This window comes from Cyrtonyx montezumae, unplaced genomic scaffold (genome assembly GCF_038088225.1).
Source record: "Cyrtonyx montezumae isolate F1298 unplaced genomic scaffold, pur_monq_1.0 scaffold_9, whole genome shotgun sequence".
Taxonomy (NCBI): Eukaryota; Metazoa; Chordata; class Aves; order Galliformes; family Odontophoridae; genus Cyrtonyx; species Cyrtonyx montezumae.
Window position 1 is genome coordinate 10,044,331 of NW_027072100.1, and position 20,058 is coordinate 10,064,388.

A 20,058-nucleotide genomic window follows, 5' to 3' on the forward strand; every position below is an offset into this window, starting at 1 on the left:
AAAAAAAGGTAACAAATTACCCTCAAAAAGCAGTGCCATTATCTTGCACATCCAACTATTTATGAATTGTAGCCCTCTCCAAACAGCAAAGTGAGCACACTTACAAAATACAAATAAATGTGCTGGGATACAAAGATGTTGATATCAGTTTATATTCTAGAGCCAAAGTTTCACCTGTCATCACATAGGAAGATAGCACCATAGTCCTGGCGATGTCTGATGACCCTGCCAATAGCCTGGTTAACAGCTCGGGAAGCTTGCTGGTTGTACCACTGATGCCCAGATAAATACTGCAATACGTGGGAGAAAGAATTAACATCAGTCAGCAGGTAGAACATACTCTGTGACACAGAGCACTTGATTCTAAATCACTTAAAAATGTATCAACGAGATCTACAGATGGTTTAGGGGACACAGAAAACTCAAGTGGTAATATAAAACTTGAGGAGCTACTTAGCAGATGCATCAACCTCCCTGATACTCGAACAGGTATTAAATTACATAGTGAAACTAAGAGCTAACCTGCAGGATAAAAAGCTAAAATTATGCCATTCATTCTCATGCTCAAAACAGTAACAAAAAGAAAACCCACCACAAACAAACCAATGAGCATGTGCAATCTTCTTCTCACACTCTGCAAAAAGGAATGAATGCAAAGATGTTGATCCAAATTTCAAGTACACTATTTTTTGAGCCCATATTTGATTGCAACCACGTCAATGGAGACAGAATTTGGAACCTTTAACATTATCAGATACACGTGAATATACTTGTGACAAACTCCTAAGGTTGTCTGATATTCATGATCTCCTGAGGCTGGGAAGGTAAGAAAAGCCAGAATGCATAGAGACAAGAGGGAAAAAGAAAGGCACAACAAACCTGCAAACAATCAAAAAGTTAGAGCTGTCCAGTATTACCTGAGCACCCATACTAGTTTTTTTCATTTCATTCAGGAACTGCATCTTTAAAACAACTCTGGGATCCATACGAGGAGGAAACGGAAGGCCAGTAATGATGACTCCTCGTCCATTTATGTCTGCGAAGTCCAAGCCTTCACTGGCCTGAAGAGACAGTGGTTTTCATGATCAACAGGATTTGAAGTTATAATCTAACAACTGCTGAACTTCTCTATTTTCCTCCATTAAATTAAATCCCTGGCCAAGTGCAGTGAGTGAACACACTACAGAGAGTTTCAGTCAGACTTTTTGCTTTTATTACTATGACTTAAAACTTGGCATTTTCCTCTAGGAGGCATAGGTAAAATTTGTCAGGGCCAAAACCACTAATGTGCCTTAATCCTGGATAAGCAGAACAGCTGTACTCAGAAACCACAGACGCTGACCAGCTCTGAAGCTTCTATCTTTACCTCTGTTCAAGTAGCTGTCACTCACAGCCCTGTATATGCTCGTGTCCTGTGTTGTGCTGGCAAACCAGTTTGTGAAATGAACAACATCAGAGAATTGAACAGACTGAAAAACAATTAATGAAAAAGTTGGTTTGTTCTTCAGCTGAAGCAGTTCTCCCATCTCATGCTGCACAAACAGCTGTGATAGAATATAGGGCAGGGAAGGATGGGTGGGTGGAATGACCAACACTGCTCTGCTTAAACCAGCACTGACACAAGAAGAGAAGTCCTGGCATGCCTTTGGCAACATAGATCATTTGGTTTATTTTCTCAGATGTTTCCAATTTTGTATTCATACTATTAATCCTTCAAGTACAATAACCTAAAATGTCTGTTCTTCAATTATGTGCTATTGCAAAGCATGGTCTCTCCACAGATGCTACTCCTCTCAGACTGATACACTGGAAGGACAGGCATATTCATTAGAGCCCTGTCCATAAAGAGCTACATTTTTTCCTTAATTGATCCAAAAGCTACTCTGAAGAACTGCAATGAAGGCTCAGAAGATGATGAATTTTCTCTTAGTAAACAGCAGCAAAAAGTCTGAGTAATTTGCAACTTTGCAAATATTTCCACTGTTATCATAAATCAATTTATCAACACTGTTAAAGGAAAGACCACCAAATGCATCCAGAGGACTTGAAATTAATGTTCATCTTAAAAACTGAGCAATATTTCTGGTTTTCATCAGCATTGTTCCAACATGCTCAGTTACAGTTGTTTCTTTTATTCTTCCTCCAAAACTGTTCTCATCTAATGAGTCAAGTTTTCTGTTAGTAGCCAAGAGGAAATGTAAGTACCACAATGCTCATCCCCTTTAGAGAACTCTGAGATGCATCTCTTTAAACAGGAATTAAACATATATACAGTTGACATAAATTTGAAAAGGCTTCAGGGCATCCAACTTTTTTTTTTCCCCACTTGACTATGGTTACACAACATAAACATCCTTGTTAAATTCAAAATAACACATAATCTGATCTCAGATAAAATAAATTCTCAGTTACATTACCTTCCCCCGACACACTGCCAAAAAAGCAGCTCCATTGGACTTGGGACAGGCAATTTTACTATAGTATGCATCTATTACCTAAAAGACAAAACAAGGTTAATATAATTTTTGTTTAAACTGTCTCCATCTGGGCCAGTATAAAAGTCTGATGTCAGATATGCCCGAGGATAAAGTAGACTATGGACTGTACCATATTTCTCCAAATCCTTGAATGAAGTACACAAACCAGGAAAGCAATTCAAGGATATTACTAACTCTTAGAAGCATGCAGAGTGGCTATAAATAAGCAAAAAGAAAGCAAAAAAAAAGTGTGAAAATTTAAATAATTTAGAAAGCTAGGGTGGGACTTTGTGTAAAGCTCAACAGCACACAATTCAGCACTATTACATCACTAGATTTCAAATGAAGACTAAACAATGCACAGTTAGGTAGAAGAGTAAAGGAAAGCTGAATGGAAAAAGTACAGTTCAAAGAAGCTCTCCGAACATTTTAGTCTTATCCTAGGAACACAAAGTTTACACCCAAGCACAGCTTAGTGAGATACTTAAACATAATAGCTTGCAGAAATGTTACAGGTATGTAGTGCAAATTACCCACCTCTGCAAAGCTTCCTTTATTCCTGGGTTCCACAAACATAGGCTTCACTTCTTCTATTCTTTTGGCAAAATCATGCTCCTGTTGAACAGATAATGAACATATCAGGAATGCTCATGTGAAAGTAAGCATCCACCAGAAATGCTTGTGGGAAAGGATATGCTCAGGGATTGTCTTCACAGACCTCCCCCACCGTCTGTTCCTCTCCATGCCTAACACAGAGGTGGGGGCAGAAGCATTTTTAATAAGCAAGGTTAAATAAGTATTTGTGCATAAGTACAAACTGTCTGAAGTGTGCAACTAAACCACCTATGAAGGGAAAACAACGTACTCTCCAATATTCCAGGCTCTTATCCATGACAGGATATGATGGGAAAAACACCAACAGTCCATGAGGTACAACTCGCACAAGATTACCTGCAAAAAGATAGGCAGATGAATAGTTCAGGTCATTTTTCTCCTGGCATGGAGTGCAGAGTCTGCAGAAAAAATAAATTAACAATATGGCTTCTCTCCAAAATCCCTTCTGCTTTCTTGACATGAAGGCTGGCATCTTAGGATTTTTTTTTAAATCCTTTCTATAATCTTGTTGCCAAGGTAGGAACTCCAGACTTCAGTGATGCTAACAGCACACTTTATCCCATAAATGCTACACTTCCAAGAACCACTTTGAGCATTACAGGTTTTCTCAAGTGTCACGTTAACTGAATAAAACTCATGATGAGTACCCCAAAGGCTAGGGAAGGAAGTGAACACCATCTGTTGTATTCCCCCATGTGACAGTAGGATCTATTTTCAGATCTACTTTTCTTTATCCTTGTCTCTTCCTCCATTCTTCATCCACTGCAATTTAAACATTCAGAACAGATGAAGTATCTCAATCCTGATTTCAAAACTTCACCTGTCATAGTATATAACACACTGAAAAAATCATTCAACTTATTTTGTGAAAGCATTTTTCTAAATTCACCATTTAGGCCACGTTGAACACTTCAGAACTCTCTCCTCCTTTTTGCTTGTGTTCTCCTTCAAGCTTTTCCAGTTTTAAGATTCCTTTCATTCTTTAGTCAGTCTACACAGACACTTCTATTTTATTCTGTTCTCACACATTAGCTTTTGCAATTCTATTGTATTTGTAAAACACAACCAAAAGAAATGCCAAATTAAGAGGAGCTCGACAAAGGGGCATCTACATACATCACGTGAAATCCTATTGGCTGCTTGAGCAAACAGGAGCATACAGAAAAAGCCAGATAGTACTTAGATACACAATGAAATCTTTTGCCTTTCTGTCTTATTTGTTTCCCTTTAACGTTTCAGACACCTTCCAAGTGATTCCTAAAATGCTGTGCAATGATCTGCTTCTGAAATCCATACCCTTCACTTACCAATTGTTTTCCCCAGAGAAGATAAATAGTCCTCCGAAAATCTACAAAGAAGAAAAATCAAGTCACGTTCACTCTATTTCCTCGTGCATCTTGACTTCCCCTGATACCGATCTAAAGTCGCACATTAATACTTCCAAGTATGCTCCCAAACACCCACCAGCAATACTGTGACAAAGCGGTACTATTAAATCTTATTGCTGGCAGCCATATGAATTTATGATTAATACTAACATTAGAAATGCAAGCTCTGCAAGAAAAATTTGTAGATTAGTCCGTGAAGCCTGACTAACATTACAACAATTTCAAATAATTACTGATAAACTAGGTGTGGTGAGGCTGCGGGGGCAAAAAGGGTGAATTTGGTTGCTATGGTTATTGTTTACTGGTATAAGCACAGTGAATCACTTAATTTGATTGAAGAAGTACTGTTCTACAATGAGCAGCATTTATCTGTTTCTTTCAGCCCTGCCTGACACATCACCTGTTCTCTCACGCCTTTATGCTTCTTTCTTTTTGTTAGTTTCTCGTAGTTAATTTTCCCAGGAAATTTAAATAGGCGAGGAAAAAAAAATCCACATTTATAAGAGCTATAAATACCAGTATCACCAAACAGCTGCTGCCGAAACATATCCAACACTGTGCATTCCCTTTCTTCAAAATGATGCTTCAGGCCAGGGGCAGGGAAATCCCCAGCCTTCCCTCCTTGAAAGACACTATCTTCAACAAAATACACTGAAACTAAGCTTTCGAAAACACAAAACACCATCTGAGGGTTTTCCATGCTTCTTTATCTTCTCTGTCAAAATCAGAATTGTTGAATCTCTTTCCAGTTCTGTGGAACATCTGTCACGTCCCCCATTTATGAAGCAAAAACACTCTGATCTATTTGTGGATCACTCTGTATTACTGAAAAAGAATAAGCTAGGCCTGCAAGCAGGCAAAATTATATAATTCTCAACTGGAGGTACAGGTATAACACTGAAACAGAAAGATATTTAAGAATGAGCCAACATTAAATGGACAACAAATTAAATGGAGGAACATGTATATCACACACAAGGAACTACCCTCATTTCCAAGTCCCACAGAAGAACTAGAACCTAAAAACAACACTGGCACGAAGGCCATGGCACTCTTAGGTAACTTCAGAGAAATGGTAAGCACAGAAATATTTGCAGTGTGCAACAAAGTATGAAACTACCTCTTAAAATGATATGCTGAGGTCCCAATGAGAACAATCCATTATGGAATAGAAGTCAATATACAATGACCTTACGTGTTTCAGCATTCCTTGCTGGCATTACTTTTACCATGCGAGGCCAGTCAGGGGCATTAAGGACTATTAGTGCACTCAGTGCCCTGATACTCACTTCCTTCTAGCACTTACTTCTGAACTTCCTATGGTAGTGGTTAAAAGGGTGTTGTTATCCATGTTTATCCATCCAGTGTTTATCCATGAAAAGGACTGCAGAGATCACTGATTTCTCCAGAATCAAAAATGTGAGAACTCAAAGTTTCAAAGTTCATTACCTTCTCTCATAAGTAGAATTGAGCACAGCTCCATCAGGTCCTTTGGGAATGATTCCAACCCAGAGCTGGCGTTTATCAATAACATGAGGATTCTCCAAGAGAACAGGAAAAGGGCTGAAGAAACATGAAAGTGAGACCCAAGTCATACTCCCTCTATGATTCCCTACTAGAGACCAGTCCAGAACAGTCAAAAAGTGCTGGGATAAAATAAAAAAATCATTGCAATTTCAGTAATGTCACTGTTCACATACCCAGGCACTTACATCTGCATTTCCATTGTGAACGATGAGAGAGGAGAAAGAGTCCCACTAGTAAGGATAATTGTCCTGACTCCCTGCCGAACAAGCTCATGCATGCTATATCCAGGGCTAAAACACCAGTAGCTTAAAGTCTTTCCTGTACCAAACAAAGAGAAAACAGCAAGAAGCATACTGTATAGTAGAAAGATAGAATATGACTAGCATGTAACACACAGCAACATCTGAACTTCAAAAAAAAAAAAGAAAAAAGCTTGGCACGTGAAGCTAAAATTCCTGGTGCATGCATGTTTTGCTTTGGACCTTCCCAGCATCCCAACTACAGCTTAAAATGCCATTGCTCACTCATACCTTAAGTAGATTATATTTCCATAGAATCATGGAATGGATTGGGTTAGAAGTCATGTCATTTATCCTCAACAATCACAGTTTGTAGACACACTCAAATAAATTATTTCCACAAAATCTCTTGAGAACAGCCATTTTTAAGAGGTTTGCAGTATTTCCATAAAATATGCTACACAACTACAGAAAAACTAGAGATCTGATCAGTTACATCTGGCCTCTGCCAGGTTTACTCTAAACATATTGTGAGTCTGTTGTACAGGTACTTGGAAACAGTTTTTATTTTAAAAGCAGGTATGTCTATGTGTGCTTGCTACATCACAGAAGAATTCTGTGACTATTTTGTATTATTTTTGTTTACAAATCCTCCAAATTATGCAATAAAACTAGTGTTTTTGCTAGCCTTTCCCTGCACACTTAGCAAAATCCACTTAAAATTATTCCTGTAACTTAATACTCTGGTTGAGCAACGTCCCAGGAAAACAGTAGATGCAGACCAGCAAACAGCATGTACTTCTGTTCAGAATGTGAAGGGAATATGTACTCTGTGGAAACATACACGGGGACATTATGTGAAAAAAACACTAAAATTGAGGGAAAGCATTCTTTGAAAAGTATTGCTTTTGTCCTTAACACAATGACTAGAGTGAAACAAATACTTACTCATTTAAATGCTCTCAAGAATATATAATTAAGTAGACATTTATGAGGCAAGGCATTTACAAAGGTTCTTGGAAAGCATTCTATTAAGAAGGATATGCATCTCTCTTTAATAAGAGAGGAGCTGAATTGTTTTTAATCCAGCTTTTGCATGAACCTGAGTGTGAGTTCTGTACCCTGTTTTTTTGTAGCTGATGAATCCCAGAGATCTGTCCTTTCCTTCTTCTTCTTCTGATTACTGTTGTCCAGATGAATGTGTACCTGAAGGAAAACAAGAGCAACATTCCTAAAGACTGCTGCAGAAATGAATTTGCACTTCACCCCCAGAAAAGCTAACTCATGTTGAAGAGCACAATTACAATTGATGTCACTTTATAGGAAGTTACATGACATTAGTATCACTATCCATGCTTTATTTCCAGCTTTTCATAATGTACCTAACAAGAAGGAGAAAAGCAGATAATAATTTAACCATCCATTTTCAGTCAGTTTATGGGAGCAGCATTTCATGGTAGCCCTGAAATATCACTTAAGCCTTATGAAGAACTTCATAAATGGTATTACAAAATCTGAGCAATACAAAAGATCATTGCCAGGAGAATATAATACTTCTTGCAGAATTGCAAGATTTACAATAATTCAGATTTTCTGCACTTTCTTTATTACATTTTAGCAAATTAAATAAATAAACAAAGAAACAAAGTTCCTCAATACATTATTGCATAGGTCCCCTTCCCCCGTGGGTCCTAATTTAACTACACTTTTTTTTCCTGGAAGCACTTATGTAACTTCCTCATAATCAACACCACAATTTGCTATACTATCCACATCATTCTCAGTTTTGAACATGCTAAGCACAAATATTAAATGCTTTCTAGGAGAAAAGCAGAACTCAAATCGTTTCATACCTTATAATATCTGGATATTGACTGAAGTGGCACAAAACTTGTGCCTTCTGGAGGATCAATGTTGAATACTGTCTAGAAGAAATATCATGAAACAGAAAGGTAAAAGAGTAGTTACCAACAAAATTAACAGACCTCTGCACTGAAAAGTGTTTCCAGAAAAAAAAGAAAAACCATTGTAGAGATAACCCTACATATTAAGTAAAAGGAGCAAGGGGATATAAGGTAATATTGAACAAACATATTTTTACAGGCAATCCTTGCTAACCACTTGACTTTCTCACTGCATCAAGCAATGCAAGCCAGAATCTAAATATATTCAAATTATACAAATGATAGTGTTATTCATGGTGTACATGACTTCTGGTTGTTCAAGAACATAAGCACACTGCATGGTCATGAGATCACAGAGAGCCACAACCATATGCAAAACAACTTAAGGAATTCCCTTGGTTGAAAATTTCAGCTGTGATACCCTAACACTTCTAACATGCTGCCTAGAGGAAAATCAAATTGTAATCGCATTTGTTCGTCCACATTTTACATTAAAAGCTTCTAAAAACCTTACAAGAATGTGGAACAGAATTCTGCTTCCTTCTCTTTTCTGTATTTCATGCCCTGTGACTGAAAGTGAGGCAGCTTCAAACATACAGCTCTTCAAGCAAACAGCTGTGGTTCTCAAATATTTATAAATTCTGCTAATTTTTCCAAACAAAATTTCTTCAGACATTTATAATGAATTATCCAAGCTCACAGGAATAGCAGCTAGTTAACAAGATGTTCTCCAGTAGTAAGAAAAAAAATACAATTCCTGGAAAAACACTTCTGAAAAGCATCCAGAGACAGCATATGCAAACAGGGTTTCAGTAAGTATTCTTCTAAAATAAAATGAAAAAAAGGGATTAGTAATTAAAGAAAAAGCAAAGCTGGTAATAAGTTAACCGTTAAAGGCAAAGCTCCGCAAGATGGAATTGCTGTGCTTAACCATGGAAGACACTGACTGAAACCTAGAGACTGAACATTGCCACCCACTGCCAGTCTTCATACTCATGGGACTTCTTATAATTCGGCCACTGATGCAATTTTTAATAAAGAAAACCAACCAACAGCAACAACAACCAAAAAATCACACAACACCACCAACCCACAACATGCAAAACCAAGACAGAAAAGCAACCAGCAACATATATTAAAATGTCACTATTACTTAATCCAGCTATTAAAGACAGAGGAAGAATGATCTTTTTGATCCAGAAGAGACAATTCTTTGTCTTAGTTCACTGTAACAAAAAGATCTAATTCAATTCAGTGAACCCTAGTGACTCAGGCAGATATAGGCTTTAAAATCACCAAGTTTTGAGAATACAACTGTGCTCCAAATGGGAATATATCTCAAATGTCAATAGATTTACCAACATGTAACGGTAGAGCTAAGCTGCTATTTGTTTGAACATTAAGCTCTCCAAACATTATTACTTTATATCTGAGTACCACCCAAGTACATCAGAACTTGGGTCAGCTTCAGAGGGAAAACAGAAATTGAACTTCAGGCCCACTTGTGCCTTTTCATTTTATGAGGCCCAGGCTCTTAAAATTAACGTTTTGAAAAAGCACAGCAGTGAGAATACCAGCAGCAACACAAGGATGCTCACAAACTTTTAGTATCACATTCAGTTCCTGTGGCACAAAAATATGTTTATTTTACAGATTTCCTAACTTAATCATAAATTGAAAAAAAAAAGCAGTTAAAATGAACTTTTCTTTGCTTTTTTACCTTAGCCAACTTGTTCTTTTTTGAGAGGTCCCATATTCCCTCAAACTGATGCTTGAATGTGCACAGCTCAATAACTCAGCTCCACCTGGTGGAGGCTAAACCTACACAAAATTATACCTAGCTCACCAAAACGTGACATCAACTCTACAAAATAGCCTACTTTGATTTTTACACTGGTTGTTATCTCATGAGGCTGCAGCTTTCTTCTCTAAACCTGTATATTTCCATCAATGCATAAGTAAATATGCAATTAAAAAATAAAATGGCTCCCTGGGAGGAGTTGCTGGGACAATACTGAAAACTTTTTAAACCAACTCTTCTGCATTTCAGGCACCTGTAGCAGCTGCATTAATTATTTACCTGGATAATGTCCGAGAGTTTATGCAATCCAGAGCTATTGATAAAAATCCCAGTGCCTACAAAGAAGAACACCACAATTACTTTTACAATACAAATACGCATGCATTTCTGTGTACGCATACCTGAACAGCACACTACTCTGTAAACACAGCTTGGAAATGTTCTCTGAAACAAAACAAGTTATTTCAAGTTTTCATCATTATTCCAGATGCAAAGAGAAATATAAAACTGGCATTACAAAGTATGTTTCATGTTTCTGATGCATTAAGCTGTAACAATCACATCAACTTCTTCAGGATCTTCTATGCTAAAAATTGGAAAGGAGGTAATTAAGGCAAAGATTAGCATGCTTAAGCTGTTTGGTTATATTTTCAAGAGCTCAGAAAGCTAACATCAGTCTTAAGAAAGAAGGAAATTGTGCACCCTGTTACTCAGAGGCAAAAACAACCATTGCTACAGCTGTAAATAGCCCCTTACAATCATCTCATGCTTAAAGTAGCAATTATAGAGGAGCAATTAGAAGAACATATGAAAAACACTGATGATGAGAATCTGACCACAGAAATGGTAGAGAGATGAATTTATTAAGTCAGACAAGGATGCTGGGGGAAAAAAGGGAAGGACAGATTTGCCAAACAAGGAATGCATTTGCAAAAATTACTGTCTATATTCCACACTCCACAGAGAGAGCTTGCTTTCTTTATTGCTTTCACTGATGAGTCAGCTAACAAGAATTAGCTGTTAAGCTAATTATTTTCTTAGTACATGTAGAAGTTGGACCTGCTTCTTTACAGAAGTGATAATTAAGAACAAGACACTGATGGACAGTAGAACAGAACCCAGTTAAACTTAGAAAATATCATTAAGCAATTCCTAACATTCCTGTCTCATAACTCCATGACCCAGGAAGAGTTCAGTACACTTTCAGCAAGCTCTCCTTGCACACTCCTCCTGGTTTTGCAAAAGAATAGTGTTATGTGCAAAAGTCCCCTGTGTGTGCACAAGTGCATACACACACAACAGTAAATGCTCAGGTTTTGACACAACAATGGTTCTTAAAATGAATTCTGGTTCATGAATGGATAAGGCTTCCCAGCAGAGGACCTAGCAACAAAAAGATACTGTTTCTCAGGGTCAAATTTTTGCTTTAAGTGTTTTAAATTTTAAATTCAAAGATGCCTTTCTCTTCTCCCTCCAAAACAGTGCAAGTTTCCAATTACTTACATTAGGGAAAAAAGTCCAAGTGAAATAACTGACAAATTTACACACTTACGGCCTGAGAGAAACTGTAAAATCTGCTCTAGTGACTCCAGAAGTGAGGTTTTAGTTTGGAATGTTATTTGGGCCTTTGCAAACAGTTCAAAGATGTAGCTGCAATTTAGAAAGAAAAAAGCACAAGCATGTAAACATTGCAAATAATTACATGGAGACAATTATTCTTTTACAGCAACAATTTCACCATCTAGTAGCAAAACATGTTCTCAACACAGTGAGAAAGAAAAAGTGATGGGATTGTAAATAAATATTTACCATAAAAATAATGATTGCTACACAAGGTGATTTAAGAAAAGCTGCAACACTGAAGAAGCACTATTCCCAGGAACTAGAATATCACTACCAATCCTGACAGCTCCTGATAAATCCTTTACACAGTCACATACTTTTTGCTCCACTGCAGGTTTGTTACGTGAGCACACAGAAGCACTTTCATAAGCAAAAAACTCACACTAGACGCAATTTAACCTGGGTTTAGATTTTATTGCTCTTCTAACATGCAAACACATTAACAAGAAGAAATTTACCTTCCATCTTTAGTGACTCCACTGTCATTTGGTGGCAGTTCCACTGCATCAATAGCACTTTCTAGCTGAAGAAGAATTTCTTTAAGGGAAGCAAAAGGATAAATAGTCAAGTATCACCTTCCAGAGAAGTAACTGCAACTAAACAATCCACAAAATTCTCTGAAAAACAGAGACAAATGCCAACTTTCATGAATTACTCAGCTGTTAACAGAAACAGTAGATGAATCTGATACCTAGTTACTGATCAATTAATCTTCTGAAGTAGTCACAATAACAATTTTTAACAAGAAAACAAAAATAAAATAAAAAAGAACCTTACTCTTTATCTTTGCTATATCTTCAAGTTCCATGTTCAGCCCTGTTGAAGAATAGAAAGATTTTAAGGGGGATGTTTCATGTTTGTTTTGTTTCATTCCTAGTTTCTTCAAGCCTTTTCAGAAATTATCAGATGTGGATGCTAGCACTGTGTACCTAAGAAAAACATCTGTATTCCATTCACCATTCCCTTTCATTACATTTTACATTGGTTTGATCAAAGTTTTTGTGCTTGTCTGACATTATTAACAATCACTTAACCTACCAATGCAAGTCAAACTACTATAAAGAGTTATTTTCTAGTTATATTTTCCAGTAAAACAGAGGTTTGTGGTTGCCAACACACCTGAACTGATGCTCTCCATATTGAATTCAGCATTTACTTCATTCTGTTGAACTACTTTGGCTTGTTCTTCCAGTACTACATTTATAACATCAATTGCTGAAGCCAAATCGTAGGCTGTCAGGTCAAAAGAGGATGACTCTTCACATAATCTTTCCTAAAATACCAAGGAATGGGAGCATTATTTGGACTGCACAAGGTCAGGTAGCTTTTTTTTTTTAATATATTGTTTAAATAAGCAGACTTGACTTCCTTTCTGCTTCCCAAGCTAGATGGAAGCTATCAAATACCATAAGACTTAGAAACAACCTACCACATTGTGAGCTTCATCGAGTATTATCACAGTCCCCTTCAGATCTATGTTGTGTGCTCGTCGGCTCTACAGACGAGAAAGAGAATGAAGGATACTTACAGAGATTACAACTGAGGATGTATTAAAGAAGAAAACATTTCTACCATGTTAGGATTTACAAGTTTATCAGAATTATTTTCACTCATCATTTTTGCCAATAGGGATTTGGGAGGAGTAAGGCGTAAACTAAGGAGATTTAGCTTATGGGTTTTGCTCTTCATCTGTGAAACACTGGCAATTTATTGCAGCAGCTTTTTATAAAGCCAGTAGCAATGTGCAGGAGCTCTCCAATATCTACTGAAAAGGTTTACTTATTCTAGAAGTCACGTAGGTAGCTAACACATGCAAAACCCACTGCAAAGTATGCTACTGAGGGTTTGATTTCAGGAGGTAAATATAACCAAAGACATATTCTGCAAAGCTAATTTGAGCAAGAATTCAAAGAAACCAACAAAAGAGAAAATGTCTGTTAACTGTGGGAAAGTAAAACTAGAGAAAACCAGAAAAGGGCATCCCCTGATTCTGAACTTGAAACAGGTTTTATTTCTGAAGCACAGCACACAATACATTTCCTTGCTATGCAACTACTATCAACAGCTTAACCACTAGAAGTCAATCTGAAATAAAAATAAGAACATTGTATTTTAAAATGAAGATATACGCTACCTTTGCATCCAATAAATAGTTGTAAGGCATAAAAATAATATCTGCCTGCTGCTTCAGGCTTCGAGAGAGATAATAAGGACAAGCTCTGTTAAAAAAAAAAAAAGCACAGGTTAGAAAGTAATAGTTGCAGTAATATTAAGAGTGCATTTATCGTTCATGTACTTTTCGTGTTTTCAGTGGTTTCTAACCAATTCCATAATGAACTGAAACTGTCATGATTGATTTTCAGGCCAAAACCTCCATTCATGCAATATATGGAAAAAAAACAAAAACAGAAAATAATGCCTGCCAATGCACACAGCTCAGCTGAACAGAGGAAAAGAGAAATGAGAAAGAGTGCTACTCATTACTGCATTATCCTTTTAAACCTGTAGGCTAGAAGTAAATGCTGGGCTAGGTTCTTTTATCTCAACAAATCAGTCATATCCTCTTAAATCTGAAACAAAACTGCAATGTTTGTCATGTCAGATGACATTGGAAGCCTCTATCCAGGCAAGAATTAAAACACTGGTGGTCTAATCTGACTCAGTCTTTCCATAAGAAAGAACTGAAATAGACTACTGTGTGATGAAAACGACTGTAAGAGAAGTTAAGGCTCAAGTACACACACTATCTCGTTCAAAGCTGTATCTGCAGTGTATCTGAATACTTTGCCCTCATCGTTGCTCTGCTAATTCAGTGTATGTCCAGGTCATACCAATGTATTAAGAAATACAAGCTGATGAACAGTTTTCACAAGTGAGAGGATCAGAGAAGAAGATCAGAGAACATTCACCTGTGCTTGCTTCCATTTTTAACAAGGTCTTCAATATCCATGATTGAGTCAATTAGTTCTTTCTCCGTAGACTTTTCTGTGAACAATTATAACACTACAACCAGAAGCTTAAGTGAAGGCACCCCACAAGGACTTGGTTACCCCAGTGATCACACTCATCCACTTCTTAACATTTTGTTCTTGAAATACACAAATACAGAGCAAAACACACGCACAAATATGCACCCCACGTACAAATGCACACACAGGCAGACTCTGTCTACTCTTTCAAATTTCTCTACCTGTCTAAAAACAACTCCTCCAATAAATGGGGCTTTACTTCCTCAGCCAAACCAAACTCACCTTCCACGTTGTTGTAAAAATGACAAGCATGAGCCATCACTTTCTTCCGGCACATATAGATCTGCAAAATACAGTACTTTTTTAACACAGCTTGTCAAGCATTGTGAAGTGAGCTAAGAGGTCAAGAGTTATTTATTATCCATAATTCCAGCTAATTCATTAACACAGGCCATAGTTCTTCAGTGTTAGCATCAAGCATCCTTCTGTTCACCATAAGTCACACTGTGTGTGCGTGTGGCACAGAATACTCACAGGTTTGGAGAAAATCTAGTTATATTTTGCTACATTTTTCAGAAGAGTAGTCTTTGACACTGCCCATAAAATAACAGGCAAAGCAATCACCGAAGCATTACTGTTAAATGATGCCACTAAAAACACTGAACTGCAGACCTGAGTAAACTGTGAACTATTAATCACCTCTCACGTTCTACACAATCACATCCTCCTCCAAATAGAAAATGCTACCAAAAATGCCAATAAGCTACACTCTGGCTAAATTAGATATAGCATGTTCCACAAAACGCATGAAAAAAACCAAGTATCTTTCACTACAGCCTCCAGTAATAACATGTCAGGCTAACATGCTAAGAATTGCACGCTTTATGTCATAATAAAAAACAGCCTGACATGTCCTTGTTGCACATGTTTTCATGGCTCTGTTCTCACCTGCATGTGGTTGCTCTCCTGTCGTTTCACTTCAGGATTGATGCAAAGCTGCTCTCTAGAACCCAAAACACATATCTTTGGCCTGTTCAAACAGAATATGCAAAGCTGATGTTAAAAATAAATCAGGAAAGAAGAACACAGTAGAACACAGCTATGTGGGGTTTAATCTATCAAATGTGAGAAGTTCATGCGAAGTAGATAAGCAACAAAACATGGGTCAGAACCATAATCAGTGAGTTAGTCTGTTTACAGCAGCCACGAACACACTTTATAGTACTACATTTCTCCCAGGAACAGTGGGAGGTAATGAGTAGCAGCTTACATCATGCAGTAGAAAATCTGGGTTTTGTTATGACAAATCAGTCAGATAAGCTGGGGCTGCCACCTATTGCAAGCTACTCAAGAGGCAGCTGTCATTTTTACATGAACAAGATTATGACAAGAACTAATGCAAGGAGTTTTAGAAACAAACGTGTGAAATAAAGAACCTAAACCAGACTGAATTCAGGAAATTCTATAACTGAGGGAGGAAAAAAACAGTGAAGAACTCCAGGCTGCACACCTGGAGAACTACACTTCAGCATCATTTTATCTTCATAAATGTATATAGACATAAATTCAGACAACAATTAGAACAGTGTTTTCCTCCCCCTTTTCTTTGAATAGGAGCACTATCCTAAATCACCCTTACCTGTAGACTGTGTTCTTTAACTCATTAATGACCTGTGTAAGCTGAGAGTGAGTTCTGGATGCGTAGATTATTTTAGGAATGTCTGTGTAATACGCTGTCAAACAGAGGGGAGAGGGAAAAGAGCAGAGAAACAATATTAGTACAACAAGAACAACATGGGATATTATTAGTTTCCCTTCCCAGTTGGTGCCATGGCAACGATTTGCCTCGTAGAGACAAGAGATTTTCTCACACAGCTTCTCACACATGCGAGACAAGCTAAACACTTCTAATACTCTAAGAAAAAGAAAAACACATAAATAAAAGCAAGCGTTCAATAACACTCCCATACCACTCCTACTGAGTATAAAAAACAAAGAACTCACTTGGGATATCACCATCTGTGGCAGCATTACCCCAGGAAGACATGGGTCTGTCAGGAAAGAGTTCAACTCCGTTCATACGCTGTGCAATTTTGCGGGCTGAGATGGTATCTTTGAAGTGATCCCGCCAGGCCAGAGTGGAACAGAGCAGGCACAGGGTCTTCCCTGTACCCGTAGGGCTCTCTAGAATGCCGTTTACTTTCTTTATTGAAGAGAAATAAAAGGAATAAGGGAAAAATGAGCAATTTGGACGTTCAGCTAGAACAATTGTGCAGAGATATGCTTTCTTAGTTAAAAAATAAACAAACAATAGTGGTACACTACACCACACAACAGAAAAATACGTATCAGTATAAAAGCTCCATAAAAGCGTGATCTATAGGACCCTCTTAATCAACTCGGTGAGCTCAGCCCAAAGCCCAGAGTGAGAGGAACTAGAACGCAGTTACGTTTCAGCTACAAAGCCTCTGCTTCCAGGTAACAGCGAGAGGACGAGAGGTGGCGGCCAGGGGAGGCTCAGGCTGGGTACTAGGAGAAATTTCTCCAAACGAGCGGTGATGCAGCGGCACAGGATGCCCAGGGACAGGGAGGTCACCGCCCCTGGAGTGCTCCAGAGCCGCGGAGATGCGGCCGGTGGGCACGGCGGGGCGGGGCGGGGCGGGGCGGGGCGGTCTCACCGTCTGCAGACACTCGAGCACTTTGGTCATGTACACCTTCTGGCACTCATAGGGCTGGAAAGGGAAATCCACCGTGACGCCTTTCAGTGTGATCCGGGGCATCGCTGCCGCCAGGCCCCTGCAACGGAGCACGCCGTTAGCACAGGCCGGAGGCCCGCAGGCACTTGGGAACCGACCGAGGCGACGTGGACAGGCCGCCGCAGCCCCAGGCCCGCTCCCGGTAGCACGGAGCGCCGCCGCCGCCGCCGCTCACTTCACGCTCCGCCGTTCGGAATCCCCGCGCCCCCGTCACGCGCCCCAGCGCTTCCGTCACGGTGCGTAACTTCCGGCAGGAGCTCTCGCGAGACTTCCGGCGTTGCCCTGGAAACGCGGCCCGCGTGTGCCGCGGCGGAGCCCCGGGTAGGCCTCGCTGCGGCCCGGCAGGATCGGGAAACAACGAGTGGGGGTGGGGGGACTGCGCCGCGCCCTGTGATCTGCTGCGGAGTTCCTGGGAGCCGTGGGCTGGCAGGGGACGAGCCCCGCTTGTGGTTTGCCCCTCAAGGGCAGTGTTGCCCTAGCCCGAGAGTGGCTCCTCCGCCCTGCTCAGCTGTGCAGTTCAGGCCCTGGGACACAGCACATTGGCTGCTCGGTCGTTGAAGGAGCACTCGTTTCTCAGCCTGTCCCCGCTGGGCTGTCCCACTCAAGTGTCTGTAGCTGTTGGAGCATCTCCTCTCCTTGTTAGAGGCTCAGGGTGATGGGGGATGGCTGAGGTTTCTCTCTAGGGCTGTTTTTTATTCCGTGCACCTGGCACCCTGCATGGAGACCAGCTGGATAGCACCGGGTTGGCTTTGGAGTCACTCTGCCTTGGAGGTAGAGGAAAGTCTCTTTCATTTTATTGGGCCTCTTGGCTTCTGCAGTAAGAACAGTAGACAGGTGTCTTCTGTTAGGGTTGAATGTGCTGCTCCTTTGTTCTCCTTTTGATTCCCTGCTGCACAGTTCCCTGCCTGCCTTCAGCCTCCGGCTTCTGGAGCTGCTTGGAGGTTGCATGCCTCCTGTGTGCCCACAGCCAGCCCTGAGCTGCTCTGTCCTCATTGATTGCTGTGTGTAAGATTCCAGCAAACCGTGCAGCTGTTCTAATAAACGGATAGATATTGGTTTACCTGGATCCTCACATTTCACAAAACTCTTTTTTATGTGCTTACATGAGGAGGAAAGACAGGAAAAAAAAATCTTGCATACACATCTCTCTGCGTTGTTGCAGCTTCCCACAGTTAGATGGTTGCTGTGAAGATGCAGAGCAGGATGTGGTTTATGTTTAGTGTATCTTGTCAAAATACCTCTTAGCAAACTGCGAGGGGTAATGTTTGTACGTAGAAGAGTGCAAATACTTAAGAGACCTTAAATGTGAGTCTGTTGTGTAATCTGTACTCTTCTCAATCTTCTGGTATGTTCTGTGTTCAGTTAGGGTAGTTTTTTTGTGTGGCTGTTTTGCTTGGCAGCCTTTAAACTCCTTGAGCTGGACTCGCCTGGCTTGTAAACTGTCTTCAACTGCAGCTAATGGGCTGAAGAGGTTTGAGTTATTCCTTCCGTGCTTCACAGCACTCCACTCAAACTGTAACAGTTTCTTTTGCTCCTGTTCTGAATGTGCCAGAGAACTCTAACTTGATATTCATCATGCAAGATTATGCTGGGAAAGAAATGACTTTTAAAGATTGTGAAACACCAGGAGAGTGAACAGTAAGATATTTGTGGTGGAGAATAAAGGTTTAAAAATGATCACGAATGTGTAGAATCTTTTTCTCATTGTTTCTTATAACTTCCCTACGCTGAAAAATAATAGCAGTACTGTATCAAATCAGATTATTTTTAGGGTTACTTAGGTAATGTTGACTGAAGCAATGTTACTTTTAGAGAAGAGCTGGAAGGCCACCAAACCCAAATAGGAGCGTGAGTCAGCAGCCGCGCTGCTGTCCGGGGCATGTGAGTCAGCACTGGCTGAGCGCTCCTTATCCTTCTGGAGGATTGGTTCTCTGCACCACTTACCTTACTTGACCAAGTCTGCAGTGCCAGCACTGGCGAGCCTGTCGCTGCATCTGAGTATTCTAAAAGCAGAGAACAAAGTCTTACAAGGGAGAGATTTGTTTCTCATTAAAGTTGCTGAAGAACTGTGGGGATTCACTGAGGCTAGAACGTCTGTTCTATGTTATGATGCAGACACAGTAAGCAATTTGTCTTGTGCCTGGACTTTCATTCTGGTGTCTGTCTCTCTCAGTTCTTTCAAGACAAAACTTAGAAGAGAGACTAAGAGAGGCAGAAGGAAGGTTTTAAAGAACAAAACAGCCAGATAAGCACAGTTACTTGCCAGCCCGGTCCCTGCACCCCTAGTGCTCACTACATGCTAACCAAGGCAGGAGGACATGCAGCCTGCTGGCTTTCCTCACTGTGTGCTCAACTTAGTGGGTGGTGATTTTGGATGAACCATTTTTTCACTTGAAGCAGTGCCTTCAAGGGGAGAAATGTACAAAGGAAAAACCTTGACAAAGACGATCCTCAGACTCCGTGGGGAAGGGGGGTGTGAGTGACTGAAGTGAACTGCAGAGCCCCCTGCAAGCAGAAGGCTTGTGTAGTGCAGAAGTACGAAGTGTCTTCGTTTTTGTTCAGAGGCCACCTATGCAGGATTTCTCTTCCCAATCAAGCGAGAATCTTGAGGAATGGGAGGAGACTTCAAAGAGCAGCATCCACTGACTGTGAGATTGCTGCTATTTGTGGGAAGGATATTTTTCTCCTCTCACGCTGGAGAGGATTAGGTTGCTGTTCATTGTCCTTTTGAGGATGAGTGATGGTTCCCGTAACAACCA

The 20,058-nt window shown here is 39.8% G+C and overlaps 1 protein-coding gene across 1 annotated transcript in view; it reads right to left on the reverse strand.

Annotated features, from left to right (window-relative positions):
* RTEL1 (regulator of telomere elongation helicase 1) overlaps positions 1–17,495 on the reverse strand; it is a 33,488-nt gene extending 15,993 nt beyond the window's left edge. The window contains exons 1-24 of the mRNA XM_065754379.1: positions 17,475–17,495; positions 17,222–17,339; positions 16,548–16,746; positions 16,183–16,276; positions 15,492–15,573; positions 14,826–14,886; positions 14,484–14,559; positions 13,709–13,793; positions 13,004–13,069; positions 12,694–12,847; positions 12,352–12,390; positions 12,033–12,111; positions 11,504–11,601; positions 10,231–10,286; positions 8,100–8,171; positions 7,368–7,452; positions 6,193–6,325; positions 5,930–6,043; positions 4,400–4,440; positions 3,343–3,428; positions 3,015–3,092; positions 2,418–2,495; positions 918–1,061; positions 175–290 (exon numbers count right to left, since the gene is read on the reverse strand). Of these exons, the coding sequence (XP_065610451.1) occupies positions 175–290; positions 918–1,061; positions 2,418–2,495; positions 3,015–3,092; positions 3,343–3,428; positions 4,400–4,440; positions 5,930–6,043; positions 6,193–6,325; positions 7,368–7,452; positions 8,100–8,171; positions 10,231–10,286; positions 11,504–11,601; positions 12,033–12,111; positions 12,352–12,390; positions 12,694–12,847; positions 13,004–13,069; positions 13,709–13,793; positions 14,484–14,559; positions 14,826–14,886; positions 15,492–15,573; positions 16,183–16,276; positions 16,548–16,746; positions 17,222–17,323 (2,138 nt within the window). The 5' untranslated portion in view covers positions 17,324–17,339; positions 17,475–17,495. The remainder of the gene's footprint in view (positions 1–174; positions 291–917; positions 1,062–2,417; positions 2,496–3,014; positions 3,093–3,342; positions 3,429–4,399; positions 4,441–5,929; positions 6,044–6,192; positions 6,326–7,367; positions 7,453–8,099; positions 8,172–10,230; positions 10,287–11,503; positions 11,602–12,032; positions 12,112–12,351; positions 12,391–12,693; positions 12,848–13,003; positions 13,070–13,708; positions 13,794–14,483; positions 14,560–14,825; positions 14,887–15,491; positions 15,574–16,182; positions 16,277–16,547; positions 16,747–17,221; positions 17,340–17,474) is intronic.
* Between the last annotated feature and the right edge of the window lie 2,563 nt (positions 17,496–20,058).